Consider the following 15876-nt stretch of genomic DNA (forward strand, 5'->3'; position numbering starts at 1 on the left):
GCAGTACGGCCAGTACATTAGCCTCCTGGACACACAACTGAGATTAGAGGAACCTGTTGCCTTCAGAAACTTCACCAGAGTGACCCCCGAGGTTTTCGATGAGATCCTGGAGAGAGTGGCACCAGTCATCCAGAAGCAAAAGACTAACTACAAGCACCCTTTGTCAGCTGGCCTCAAATTGGCAATCACCTTGAGACATCTGGCCACTGGGGACAACCACAGATCACTGGCATATGGTTTCTGATGTGGTATCTCAACCATATCAGAGATGATTCCAGAAGTGTGCAGGGCCATTGGAGAGGCGCATAAAGATGAGGTCTTCAACATACCTACCACCCCTGAAACATGGAGCACCCTTGCCCATCAGTTTGAACAGAGATGGAATGTCCCCCATGCAATTGATGCCTTGGATGGAGAGCACATGGACAATAAGAAGCCAGCAAACACAGGCAGTCTCTACCACAACTACAAGGGGTTCTTCTCCATACCACTGCTGACATTGGTAGATGCAGAGTATAAGTCCATCTGGATTGAGCTGGGAAGTAAAGGACTCATGTCTGACTCCCAGATATTCACAGACTCTGAGCTCTTCGAATGCCTAGAAGATGGATCCGTAGGGCTGCCCCCACCATGCCGTCTCCCTGGAGAAAATCAGCCTGATATTCCCTACTTCATCCTGGGTGACGATGCTTTTGGCCTGAAGAGCTACATGAGAAGAGGGATGACAGATGAACAGGGGATCTGTAACTACAGGATCTCAAGGAGAGAAAAGTGATGGAGAATGCCTTTGGCATCTTGGCCAACAGGTTCCGGTGCATGTTGGGAACGCTGGAACAGAAGGTAGATAACGTCAGAGATTTCGTGGAGACTGCTGTGGCGCTCCACAACCTGCTGAGGAAGATGGTGGTGCTGGCAGCCATTGAGGTGGACCACGAAGATGAAGAGCCCAACTTCGTACCAGGGGCCTGGAGAGATGGACCTCACTGGGAAGATGTTCCGCAACCACCTGCAAGGGGGAACCTCGCCGCTGTGGATGCCAGACATCAGAGAGATCATCCCAGAGAATAATTCGTCTCTCCAGTGGGTGCTGTTGACTGGCAACAAAGAATGGCTGGGGTGGTACCTCCTGATTGAGTCAAAAAGGAGTGGCTCAGATATCGTCAGAAGCAGATGATGAAGATAAAGACTGACGATGTGTGTCTGGAAATAAGAACATTCTCCCATATGCACACTTTGTTTATTTCTAATATAAGTTTGAAATAATTTTTGTATTATGTGTACTTGTGAAGATGTTATTATTATTATTATTGTTATTATAGTTATGTATTTCATCTGTTTGTAAATAATATAAATACAGACTTTATTGACTTTTCCCCATGAAAACTCAAATAATATTACTATTGTAAATCAGGAGTGAAAATTTAAAGAAATCAATTTGTAGAATTTGAAATTTAGATATGTGAAATAAAAGATCTTTGAAATACGCATTTTTTTGTTAAATTGATTATTACAAATTGATTTTCTCACTAATTAAAAATATAGTATGAAAATCAATTTTATAATAACCCTTATTGTAACAAAGAAAATAAAACAAAGGAAATAAGATATAAAACATTATGAAATCAAAAAATGATATATAATTAAAAAACTAATAGAAAAAACTATTCTATTCCCTTTTCTATTTCATTATGTTTTATACAGGGTGTCCCTGTTAAGCTTTCCTATACGCTTTGACCAAAACTTTGATAAGCTTTGTGACGCTGTGATAAGCTTTAATACGCTCTCCCCGCTTTACGCAATCAGATCAGATCAGATCGCCTCAAATTTTTAAACAGGTTAGATTTTTTTTTTTTTTTTTTGCGCTCTTGCCGAATGTCCCGACTTGCTCAAAGCTTTCTCACGCTCTATTACGGTCTTTACGCTTTAATTTATTAAGCTTTGATACGCTTTGCCGCCGCTTTGCTCGCCGCCGGCGTCGTTGTGAACTTGGTATTACACGTCTAGCTATTGAAATGTTCCACGAAAGTAACCGACTTAATCGACTGGAGAATGCAGCTTTTACTACTAGTATTTCAATCAATAAGATGCATGCTGATAAGCTTATTTGTTTTAAATTCAGTGAAGTTAATTTTATTTTCATCCTTTTTTCCGACAAAGCATACCATAAAGTTAAAAAAAAAGCAAATGACTTACTGACTTGACCATGTGAGGACTGTGAAGACAATGAAATTTAACAACACTAATAGAGGTACGTGCTTACCGGCAAAATACAAAATGATGTTTAGAGAGAATTCAACAAAGGTGCAACTTAATCAGATGTATATATTATATATAACAACTTGACCAGGCACGTCTTTTTTATGAATTAAAAGACGTGTGCTTAATACATAATCATCATTCAAACATGACACAGTGCTACCCTCGTAAGATATCCAGAATACGTTTCTTCTGAAACATACCCGTCACTTATTGGCGAGGAATACTTTTGATGAAATAAAACAATATCCAATGATTTGCTTTTAACTCAGAAAGCTGGAAATCATTTTTTCTTTCAGACGTTACGTCATCAAAAGATGATTAGTCATGATTAATTTTGCACGCTGATATTTTTGGATGTAATTATGTTTTGTGGCAAAAGGAGCTACCGAAAACAAGGATAGAAAGCTAGGATAGAAAGCTTAGGATCCATTTCATATAGTTTGTTGTTTTCCAGATTTGTATATACTCCGCCTCTTCTTTGCATTAAAAAATGATCCTGTAATAACTAGCCCGTGCAACAACTACAACCAGTCTCCCTAATCATAGGTAATACAACCACACACAACTTCACCATACATAACATATCCATACAAACAATATGGTACATAAAGAACGAACATTTCTTCCGCCACGATTCTACGGCTCCAGCAAAATTGAGATCGTAGAAAGAGTAAGATACAGCATACTGAATAATATCATTAATCAAGTTGATCAAGGAACGTTTTGGACTTGTGATACTTCTTTCTAAAGTCATAATATTGTTGTTTATGCTATATTTCATTCTTTTGCAGGAAATTTAGTAATGAATCATTAACTATTTTTCTAAAACCTCTTACTAATAATGGTAGGTCGCGTATTAAATGACAATTTCCAGGCTTATCTTTATCGCCTTTAAAAATCAAAACAATTATTACTTTGGCGACTCTCAATGGTTTTGGCACTTTCACTGTTTGGAGTGAGATATTTCAAGTATGAGACAACGGTCTCGCAATCAATTCTGCGACATCTCTTATCAGTCTTTTCATTTAGTAATGTCATTTATTAAAGTCAGAACATTTCATTTATCAATGTTTTCATATATCAATGTATTTTCATTTATTGATGTCAGAACATTTTAAAATGTATCAGTTAGACTCAGGTGGTCTCACCGATGTATTTTCTTCGATGTTTGTTAAAAATACTGAAGTTCATTCTTACCCTAGAAGACAAAAAGATTCGTTTCATCTTTCTCTTGTACGGACCGTAATCTGCTTTAAAAACAATAACTTCTACAGGACCTAAATTTTGGAATGATTTGGATACAGAATCAATCCAATCCCAATCTCTTAATCCATGTAAGCATAAACTTGAATTTGTTTTTCTGAATGCATACTTATAGCTATTCTTTGATCCTCGATATACTCTGTTCATACTTCTTACCTCTGTCATCGATTATGTAACACGTGCCTCGCTCGCGATTTCTTATCATCTCCTGGTCCTTCTTTGTGCATATTTTTTTATTTTTGCTATTGTACACTGTATCCGACTTATCGTAACCTCGCTCAGGAGATTACGCAACTCTCCAGAAGTTTTGTGCCGCGGACATTGTTTTTCTTTGTGTTTTCTTTGTCTTTTTCGTTCTTCGACATTTATATTTCCCCATTTCACAGATAGTAACTCCTTTCAATTGCAAATATCACGTAAGAATTAATCTCATGTCAGCCATCTGGGAATCTACACCCTACAAGCAATGCTTCTATGTAGATTCCTCATATTTCACATGTTAAATCGTCCTAAATGCTTTACTTCACAATTCACCCATACTTTTGTATTGTTATGTTTATGGTTTATTTATTTGTTGATTGAAATGTGAAGTATGAAATAATAAAAACAAACAAACAAGTCTAGCAAGGATAGTGTCATAACGACATGCCCTTTTTTACTTTCAGAGACAACATTCGACAGTAGACCTCATAACATCTCTTCTGCGATTGGTTTTAAATTGAGTATGCATTCACTCTGACCACAAGGATAATTCAAATAGCTACTACCATTAGAAGCTTGGTATTATGTAACTCGCTAAACATGGACTCACATTTACCAAAAGTCATTACAAACTTGCCTGGTCCGTTGTGAAAAAGGCATTCGTTTCCTGCTATATTCTAAACTGGCATCTGCCGACTTCGTATATCAGGTCTAAGTCATATCTAGAATGTATCATTTATTTATTTATTTATTTCATTTCAATATTCTTTTAGCAGGGTAGCCCTTTCAGTTGGTTAACTGTTCTACCAAGGGGCCCTGCTCACATTAAACGACATGTGAATATAAATGTGTTTTCTGTTGTATGTACGTGTGTGTGTGTGTGTGTGTGTGCGCGCGCTTCCTCTTGTCAAGCAGATCTACGGATATATTTGTGACCGTGCATCACAAAACGAACACAAAGTCGCAGCCCTTGATTTTGCGTGAGGACCTCAAAAGGTGAAACGGGTCAACCAAGTCAATTTTAAGTGTTCATACTTTCTGAAAGAACTATTCTTTGTCTTCATTATTCTGAAGTTTTGGGTCATAAAACGAATGGGAAGGTGTGTTTGCAGCAGTTTTCTACAACCCCTTTTTGTAAAGTAGTGCGATTAGGTATGTCTTTAGAGGTCCCTTTTCATTTTTTTTAAATCCTTTGCACACCCTTCACTTTCAACTCTAATAATTTGTGAATAGATTGTGCTAACATCTTGAAAGTTGGCATTCATTATAAACATGCTTAATTTCAGCTTCATCTAATAATATCTTCATTGTTGCTGCTACGATGGTTCACATTCTGTTTCTGTCCCATTCATCGCACAGCCAGCACGGTTTCTAAAGATTAAGCGCTTTATTTCAAAGCCTCTTTTCTCAGTTCACTCCTTTCAAGAGTGTGTGCTTTCCTTCCAATATTTAGATAGGTTAGGAGAGTCCATTTCATTTGAGTGATACATCATTTGAAAGCTTAGAATCTGCTATTTCAATATCTGCCCTTAACTAAAAATCCATATCTTGCGACTTTTTGTTGGTTTTGTGATGCAGGGTAACATTTAGTCTAAAGGTATTAAGCCTTGTAATGTCTGTGACAAACTCTTTGTTACATTATCAATTGGCGTAAATCTAGTCTTCATAAAGACGAACTGTTAGTTCAAATAACATCATCGTTATCCCATGGTAAAAAAGATAATCTCGAATTGAAGGCTCTCACAAGCTCCGACGGTGGTGTACACTGATGCGGTAAAGCAATCTGCCCAGATACCGTTTCTTCTTAAATATATCAGCTCCTGCATATTTTCCGATGGCGCCTCAAGGATCTGTGCGACAATCAAAACCAAAGATCAAACATATTTGAAAAATTTGCTCATCACATAGCGGCTATACACTGATAACGCCCAAATTATTTCCTTGACACTTGGTATCCACGGGGATCAGTCATGGGTGCACTACCTTTGAAAATTTGAGAATACCGTTGCCAATGTGTGTAATTCCCAATATCTTAGATGGAATAGAGTCTTCGTAACTTTGCATATATGGAAAAAAAGCTAAATACCATTGCAACAGATTGACAAATTGCCCTGCATCGACGTAAAGAATTTCATGAATTTGAATAAGGTAAATACCAGTTGCATGATATCATTATAAGTTTTCATATACAATGGTTCTACGCGCAAACAAGAACGGCTATGTTTTTAGTCACTTATAGGAACAATTCCGTTCCAGTAGATACTAGGAATGGTTGTCTTAAAATGAATGCCTTGAACGTTGTAGTGTCTTTCAGCAGGCAAAAACGTCTTACCGTGATCGAGGTCATTCCGTTGCACTTTATAATGATAGTTTTCTTTGCGAAGATCATCCTATATACGTACCACATTCTGAGATCCACAGCTTGCTTTTGGTGTGGTATCCACATCGTATGTCGAAGGCGCAATATCCACACAGTCAAACAATGGTGTGATGAATGTCTTTTCACATTTTCCGAGCGACTGAACCGCGATCCCAATCACTTTTACTCGTATTTCAAAGTAAAACTGCATCACAGAGAGGAATAGAAATGGAAAGGTAATAAGCAACAAACAAACAAACGTACAGACAAAACAACCACAATAAAGAAATGAGTTACATACGCTGAATTCCAAAATGATATATTGGGTGAACATGTTGCAAGCGAGTGTTCTTGATAGACCATTGAAAGCACCCCCTCCCTTTCAGAATATTTATATGCACTAGGGAGGAAAAAATCATGAAAAATAGACAGGAGGGGGGAAATGAACGCAATGCTGATTAAGGGGACGGTTCTATACATCAATGTAGTCTTAACGTCACATTTAATGTTTCTTTTCTGATAGAACATGGTTATAGGCCTTCTAGTGTATCGTAATTTTGACCTCTAGCCCATGAAAGTTTAATTGTCAATAAACGTTCCTCCAATCAGATTGAAAGAAGACCACATTGGCTCAAAGGCTCAACTTTTACGTCTCGAAAGAAAATTCCTTCTCATAATTTGCAATGTATCTTGGAAATCTCAAACAGACGTTTTATTTTTTGAAAAATGTTTTGAAAGGTAACTGATTTTTAAAGTTATCATCATGGTCAATTCATGTATAAATTTGGTAATGAATTATTACCTCCCACTTTTACTGGGCCGTTCGTGAAAAACAACTCCTTCCACAGGTGCCTAACATGTCATTCTAATGAATTTTATTTGCCTTTAACCAGGACTACATTTTCTAAATCCACATTTACTTTTGTAGGACTAAAAAATTTGGAATAGCCTCAGTGGTAAAGCCTCAGTGGTAATTTAAAAACGGCCCAAGTTTGAATTGTCTTAAAGTAAGTTAAAGAATATTCCTTTTTGTTTAGATATTTATAACAATTCATTTGACCGTCATCATTAAACATGTAAATGTCTATATTTTCTATATTCAAATTTAAAAAAAGGATACAATTTTGATGATTTTTTTTTCTTTAGTTTCTTGTACAAAGTAGAAGATCAATGATATAATGTGTAAAAATGTTTTACTATGTTTGGGGGGAATGCACCCTGCAAGCGTTGCTTCTTCAGCATTCTTCCCCACCTCCTGCATTTTCTAAACTTAAGAATGTTCTTTGTGGGTTTTCTTTCACCCTACCATTTGTTTATCCATAGATTTCATTTATCATATTATTTTGTAATGTTGACACATCATCTATATGTCCTTATGTTTTATGTGAAAAAAAAATGTATTTACAAGTTCTGTTGGAGATGGCAAAAATAAATGAAAGAATGAATGAATGAATGAATGAACTTCGTTTACGTCGATTTAGGACCTAGACCAACCAGTTTAGACTTATGCACTTGCCTTATATAGAACGTGACAACAATGTTTTAGAGCAAGTAACTTGAATTTCGGAATTCCTTCAGCTGCAATCAATGTTCAATTATTCTCGCTACTGAGAGGCGAACTATGTGCCGTGCAAAGCAAGTAAACATGTTCGGAGTCGCTGTGCTAATGCAATGTACTTTTTCGTCTTTAAAGACGACATACTTACCACAGTCAACTCTGCGTTGCTTATCATCCTCAGATTGAAAATCGCTCGTACATGATGTAAGCTGGACCACCAAAGTACGTGCCCGTAATAGGTAATAGCATGGAAGTATCTCATTCTCCTCATAGTAGTTCCGAGACCTGATATTCCCGAGTCTACTGCTTTGAACCACTCATCTGTGTCTATAACACATCAGGTTGGGGGGGGGGGGGGTGGGGGCGGGGGAAAACACGCAAAGTGACTTGTATAATGTGATACATCAGGATGACTGCCTTGGTAAACATTGTAAATGCAAAAAAAAAAAAATCTTTACCTATGAGATGTGAATTTCCTTCAATTTTTCTCCCTCTACCAAAAAAAAAAAAAAAAAAAAAATTGTAAGATCGCATCTTCTGATCTGTTATTAACAAACATGTCAGGAAAGTTATTTTGCTTTCATTGATCTGATGCCTTGTCCGCCTTGGGGTACTTAACATAAAAGTGCAGGAATTTCGGAGCTGGGGTATTTGTTTCACGTCCATCGTGTCTAGTACTACACCGGCAACCAGGGATAGCCTGGTGGTAGACAGTGCCGCAGCTGCCCGGAAAGCAGTAGATGACACGTTCGAGTCACGTGGGCTTTTTTTCATTTCTTTTTTCATTTCATTTCATTTTTATTCCATTTCCGGCCAAAGCATATAATATGACAATTGCATATACACAAATTAAGTACAATGTAGCTTTTATATATCCAAATGAAATTTAAATACTCGTCATTTGTTTATTTCATATTGTGAAGAATGATATTCGAAAATATGGCAATGTGTAAATGGGCTCTTAAAAAATAATGAGAATAGATATTTAAATTCACACGGAATAAAAACAGGTAATGAGTTGGTCACAGATAAAGCTGAAATCTCAAATGTGTTCAATGATTATTTTTCAACCATTGGTCATAATTTGTCATTGAATCAAGGTTTTAAAGATGATGGTGAGTTTATATCCTTCTTAGGCACCCCTGTGTATTCATCAATATTCTTTAAGCCTATCACATGTGGCGAAATTTTGTTTATTGTTTCTGAGATGAAAAATAACACTAGTGCAGGATCTGATTTCATAAGTATCCGGGTTGTGAAACAAGTTATACCATTTGTGAGAACATTGTGTGACATTTTCAATATAAGTTTATCAACTGGTATAGTCCCAAATAATATGAAAATAGCACGTGTAATCCCAATATATAAAAAAGGTGATAGAAGTATTATGAGTAATTATCGTCCCATATCTATTCTTAATACATTTGCTAAGATATTTGAAAGATGTATTTACAATAGAGTTACCGCATTTCTTCAAGGTTCCAATACACTCATTCCAAATCAGTATGATATCAGAAACGGGCACTCCACTTGTTCCGCAGTATTAGAATTTATGCAAAATATCATCCAAGGGATTGAAAACAAAGAATTTACCTTATCTGTCTTCATTGACCTGTCAAAAGTCTTTGACTCTATTGATCATTATATTCTATTACATAAGCTTAGTCATTATGGTATACGGGGTGTGGCTTTAAAGTGGTTCGAAAGTTATTATATAATCGACAGCAATATACTGTAATAGAAGGTTTCAAATCGGATTATAAGGTTGTAAAATGTGGAGTCCCTCAAGGTTCCATTATTGGCCCTCTTCTCTTTTTGATTTACATAAATGATTTATCAAACTGTTCTCAATTGTTAAATTATTTACTGTTTGCTGACGATAAAGGTGACAAATTAGATGTTAATAATTATAGACCAATTTCTTTGTTATGTACATTGTCCAAAATTCTTGAAAAAATTGTTTACAAAAGAACTCTTACTTTTTTGAAATTCAATAATATACTCTCAAATACTCAGTTTGGTTTTAGAGAAAAACATAGCACCTCACATGCATTATTGAGTTTTGTTGAAAAAGTAGCACATGCTATCGACAAATCTTCACATCTCATAGGTTTGTTCCTGGACTTCTCCAAGGCCTTTGACACCATTAATCATGATATTTTACTTAATAAACTACAACATTACGGAGTCCGTGGGAAGGCCTTGGAGTGGTTCAGGAGCTACCTCTCGAACAGGAAGCAATATGTCTCTTTAAATGGTTGCAATTCACAAATGTTAAATGTTAAATGTGGGGTCCCACAGGGAAGTTTATTAGGTCCGCTTCTGTTTCTTATTTATATGAATGATTTCTGTAAATCATCAGATATTCTTTCTTTCATTCTCTTTGCGGATGATTCAAATTTGTTTTTTTCGCATAATAATCCTTTTACCCTAGTAAAGACATTAAATTTTGAATTAGAAAAAGTTGCTCAATGGATAAAAGCTAATAAATTATCTCTCAATCTCCAAAAAACAAAATATATGCTTTTCAGCAACTCCATTGAGGCACTACCTGCTGATATTATTTTTGATGGCACACCACTGGAATATGTTTCTTATATCAAATTTCTGGGAATAACAGTTGATAATAAGCTTTCATGGAAATTTCATATTGATAGTATATGTAAGATTATTTCTCGAAACATCGGTATAATCAACAAGATCAAATTTTGTCTTCCTTTGTCGTCCCTGCTTACATTATATTCATCCCTCATATTGCCTTATTTAAATTACGGTATTCTTGTATGGGGAAATACATATCAAACTCTTTTGGATAAATTACTTCTGCTACAAAAGAAGTCACTGCGTATTATATGTCACACTGCATATTTGTCTCATACTGATCCGTTATTTTTTGAAAATAAAATATTTAAAATTAAAGATTTGTATTTGTTTAATTTAGGACAATTTATGTATAATTACAATAAAAATAATCTTCCATATATATTTGAATCAATGTTTTCAAAAAATCAATCTGTTCATAATTATCCTACAAGGCAATCCAACGAATTTCATTTACCATTTACCATAACATCTACGAGGGGCCTAAGTATTGGAACTCACTTCCCAACGACATAATAACAGCACAAACTTTGAATTCTTTTAAGAATAAATTAAAATTCTTTCTGTTGAAATCTTATGATATACAACCAAATTAGCTTCGGTTTCATTCTCTCAATCAAGTCGTTTGTTTGTTTGTTTGTTTGTTTGTTTGTTTTTACAAGTATTAAGATATCACACAGAAATCATCTTTTAAGGAAAACAATCTGTCTAACATAAGTTTACCTCAGATATTTATTTTATTGTACCAGTAACAGTGAGTCTATTCTCTTTCTCTTTTTTCTTATATCCGTTCCTATGCATTCATACCGGCATATGCACCCAATCAATCGCAATTTCAAACCAGGGAGCGTTGTATTGTTTTGTTATTGCATTTTAATCATGAAGTACAGTATGCTTGTGTCCACGATGGCGCGTGTTGTACCATAGTCTTATTTCCCCCTTTTTTTGTTCTTTTTGTTCTTCTTTTTTTCCCCTTCCTAAGTTAATTTCATGTCAGTTGACATTGGTTTCTTTGACCTTGTGTACGTATTTTTTGAGGGTCCCATACCCTACAAGCTTTGCTTTTTAAGTGGGACCCTCCATTTCCATTCTAATCTTTGTATTAGGTATATACCTTAGAAACGAAATTCTGTTGTTACTCGTGACCATTTGTATGTTTTCTTTGAAATTGTTATAAATTTGTTCTGTAAATGTATTGTATATATTTTTCTGTTTATTCAATGGAAATGGAAATAAATAAAATTGAAATTGAAATTGAATTGATACAAATATTGTTATGCGTAACAATGATCTGTCATTATTATTTGACAATATGAATACAGAATTGAAGAAATTAGATACATGGATGCAGGCAAATAAGTTAATTTTGAATGCAGGAAAAACTAATTTTATGATATTTGGGACCCGTGAGTGTACTGATAATTTCGTTTTATATTGTAATAGTGATATGATCAAACGTGTAACAAATATAAAGTTCCAGGGTGTTATGCTGGATGATAAACTGTCTTGGAATAGTCATGTCATGCTCTGCAACACACTGTCGAGAAATATTGGTATATTGCGAAAACTGAAATTTTTACCTATGTGTTGAAATTGTTATATAATTCTTTCATTTCATCTCATTTGAGTTATTGTACTCTCGTCTGGGGCCATTCAACTAAAAAGAATGTGAAACGTATTCATTTGTTGCAAAAGAAAGCTATTTGTATCATAACTCATTCACATTATTTGTCACAAACTTCTGCATTATTCAAAAAATGAATATATTACCAATTCAAGATATAATCTCCTTCCAAACAGGAATTTTTATGCAACAGTATTTATTTGATGCATTACCAGCCCCCTTACAACTATGTTTTCATCTCAACAGCAGTATTCATTCTTATAATACAAGAAACCAGCAAGATTTTCATCCTCCCCTTTATCGAACCGAATTAGCCAAGTCAACATTTTTTTATCAAGGTCCCATTTTGTGGAATACTTTACCAAAGGAACTGAAAACCTACAAATCATTACAGCAGTTCAGAAACAATTTTAGACGCACTTTCCGTATGTAATAGCAACATGGTTTTGTATATTCTGCCAGTATTTTACTCTCTTCTTTTTTCCTTCTTCATCCTGCTTTGATTGTGTACCATTTGTGTTCTATATTATGTTGTATCTATATATTGTAAGTTGAGAAAGTCTTGTATCTACTTTGGGGCCTATTCCCAACAAGCCTGAAAGGCTTTAATTGGTCCCCCACAATGAATATGTTTATACTATGACTTGAAATGTAATGATTGTTGTTTTCAATGTGGAAATAAATGAAATGAAATGAAATGAAATGAAACAATAAACATACTTTAGTTGAAGAAATACATGGACAAAATGTGACTGAATCATAACAAAGAATTGCACATCAGCAGCTGCGATCTTACAAATTTTATTTGCGGAGGGAGACAAATTGAGGAAAATTTACACCTCAACCTTAACCCCTCTGATTGATATGCTTTTGTTTTCATCTTTACGGTATTTGTTTAGCACTGCGCTATTTCACATTATTTTCATTTTTCACATACTTCATGACATGTTAACCACTTTCGACTCTAATGAACGTCAACATGTAGGCCTACGAGAAAGTAGATTTTCTACTTAATGAATTACCGTTACAGCACACGAGACCGGCTGAATCAGACGGCGCACACGCAGACTTCTTCTTGCTGTCGCACACAGTGGTACCATCTGTTTGATTTCTGGAGCATCTGAATATTACGCCCTCTTCGGTGGTGCTTGCCTGCGAAAATGGACTTGATGTGAAGACCTCGGCTGCTTTTGCATATCCCAGTTTCCCGCAGATCGCTCGACCAACATTTATATCCCAGTCACCATGGCTGCACACACGATGCCATGTATCTTGGACTTGACCTCTGACCTCCACGTTTCCTTCATGCGGGCCATTTCCGGCAATCAAGCGAACTTCGTCTTCGAGAAATGGAGCATTTGTGGAGGCTGTAGACGTAATGAGGTTTGCAGCTCGTAGTGTTTAGCGTCACTTTGAGTTATAATTACTATGCTCCCAAACAACAACAACAACAAAAATGATAGTGATAATAACAAAAATAATGATAATAACAATAATAATGTCACTAATAATAATGAAAAAATGAATAATATATGAATACACATACGTTGACAACAGGATATAAACTTTATGTTGTAAAATCAGGAAATGACGGAATATGCACTTCTCCCAACTGGTAAACTCGCCAAAAAAAACAAACAAACAAAAGTGTAAAATTATTTTGTTAACTGGTTCTCTAATTCTTTTACATGAAAATCATGTTTTGTTTTGTTTTTTACATTCTTTATATCTAAGATAAAATGAAATTTGAATCGTAATATCGAATGTTTAATTGAGTTGCAGGGGCTAACAAAAGGAAAGGAAAGCGTATATAACGCGCATGACAACCCATGAAGAAATCTATACAATTTGTATATACCGACTTCATACAAGAGGTACAGTGCTATATACTAAGGGAGGGGTTTAGGACAACACGGCAGATGTATGGCCCTCAATTATGTTCTTAAATCTTTATGATACCATGCTTTCACATACGATACTGTTTATAAAGTGAGTACGATTGCCCAATAGTATACACAATGGAAAATATATTTACTTTCATCATACCATATTGACTTATTATTGACTTAATATTTCAACAGAAGCCAGAAGGTTTATCTGGATGACAAAATAGGTAATATATTAGATGATTGTTAAATGCATGTTCTGCTCATAATATCTGATAGGATATAGTTGCCGTACGTACGCGTATTTCTTATGAATGTTGATAGCTAACTGTTAACCCCCCCCCCCCTCAAGCGAACAGCGAAGGAACGGTTTACCAATAATTTCTACATACAAATATAGTTACCTTTTCGAAGACATGATCAAATGATACGGAAATTTCATATTATTGCACCTTCTAATTGGTAATGCGCCAATGCATGTCATGACATTGAATTATGCGTGATCCTATTGTGTTCAAACTAATATTATGCAGGTATGAAACAACAAATCAAACCTGATACAGTGACGACTTCGCTATTAAAGTCACTGATATCTTCATTGATTAACAGTCTGTACGTAATATCAATTTCATTCTATGAGATTTATGATTTATGAGATTTATGAGGCTTAAAGGGGAAGGGTAGTAACTGATCAGTGGGAGTCAGTGGAAATGCTGGGAGATGATTGTTCCAATCCTTATGGGATTCATTCAAGAGTTCATTGTATATCTATTGTTGTGTGAAAATGATTTGCTTCAGAATGGTCTCATATTCAAGTAATGTGCAGTTTAATGCTTCCAGGTTAGCGTCCCTGGTCAGTGACGGAGCATTAATCTGCACATTACTTGAATATGAGACCGTTCTGAAGCAAATCATTTTCACACAACAATAGATATACAATGAACTCTTGAATGAATCCCATAAGGATTGGAACAATCATCTCCCAGCATTTCCACTGATCAGTTACTAGCCTTCCCCTTTAAATGAATCAATTTCAGTGACATTATACCATAGGCCTACCTGCTGAGTGGATCTTACACGTTTTCTTCTTAACCACGTGCCCATTGGGTTCACCGTAGAAGCGAAACTTGTCATCGGTGTACGCTCCGTCAGAGTACACCCCAAGCCCATCATTCCAACCCCACCACTCTAGGAACTTCCCTTCCTTCTGGTGCTTCATAGAGTCACACTGTGTGGGATTTTGACCTTCCCACGTGGCAGTAAAGACTTCATGTGGATCTGAAGGAGACGTACAGATTCACAAGATCCGGAGCTTAGAGTAAAATTTTGTATCTTTGATAGCATGGATCTGACAAACATTATTCATTATTTTTACCAGGATGATCCCTTACATAGGCACCAGGTTAAGCTATGTTAGAAGATACCTAAAGGGAATGAATCATCTAAATTGCTTAATACGTGATGCTAACTATACATGACACTCTGTGTGGTTTCCATGGTTACTCTTCAGTCTTCACTTGCAACATGAAATCTTTAACATTATTTTGATGTTTTCTTCTCTCGCTATCTAAAATGTCCGCTTGCTTTAATCCTGTGACCATAAGGAAAAGGCTCCATGTTTGTAACTCAGTCATGGCTCCTTCATTTGTATCGTTGCACTGGCATCTATGTTCAGTCATTCAATGAATTTGGTACAGTATTTTGCATTCCATAATAACCATAGAATTGCAAGTATCTTTCTTTCGTCTCCTTCCACGTGCCCTTATTGCTTCTTTGTGAACTCTTTGTAGCTCTTATTCCTGCTTTGTAAACTCATTTTAATTCATTGCTAGCAATGGTTACAGCTCGTTATTCTGAAGGTTCGTTATTACGAAGGTTCATTAGTCCGAAGCCTCGTTATTCCGAAGGTTCGTTTATACGAAAATGAAATAAGGTTCCTTATTATATAATGATAATATCATATAAAGCAACCCTATTTCATTTTCGGATTAACGAACCTTCGGAATAACGAACAGCAACCCTAGCAATAACTCTTTTCTATACACGTTTAGTGTGTTCCTACTGCACTTCGCCTTCCATCATGCTGCCATACATCTTGGTAATCCGTGATGAGAGAATAAAAAGA

At 35.7% G+C, this 15876-nt stretch overlaps 1 protein-coding gene across 1 annotated transcript; it reads left to right on the plus strand.

The window, feature by feature from the left end:
• Positions 1 to 268: 268 nt before the first annotated feature.
• On the plus strand, positions 269 to 775 carry LOC139713386 (putative nuclease HARBI1). Its single transcript, XM_071625125.1, has one exon. The coding sequence runs from the start codon at positions 269 to 271 to the stop codon at positions 773 to 775; it is 507 nt and encodes a 168-aa protein (XP_071481226.1).
• The last annotated feature ends 15101 nt before the right edge of the window (positions 776 to 15876 follow it).

Source organism: Diadema antillarum, unplaced genomic scaffold, assembly GCF_040938485.1.
Source record: "Diadema antillarum isolate AM-2024a unplaced genomic scaffold, OU_Dant_1.0 scf00000043, whole genome shotgun sequence".
Lineage (NCBI taxonomy): Eukaryota > Metazoa > Echinodermata > Echinoidea > Diadematoida > Diadematidae > Diadema > Diadema antillarum.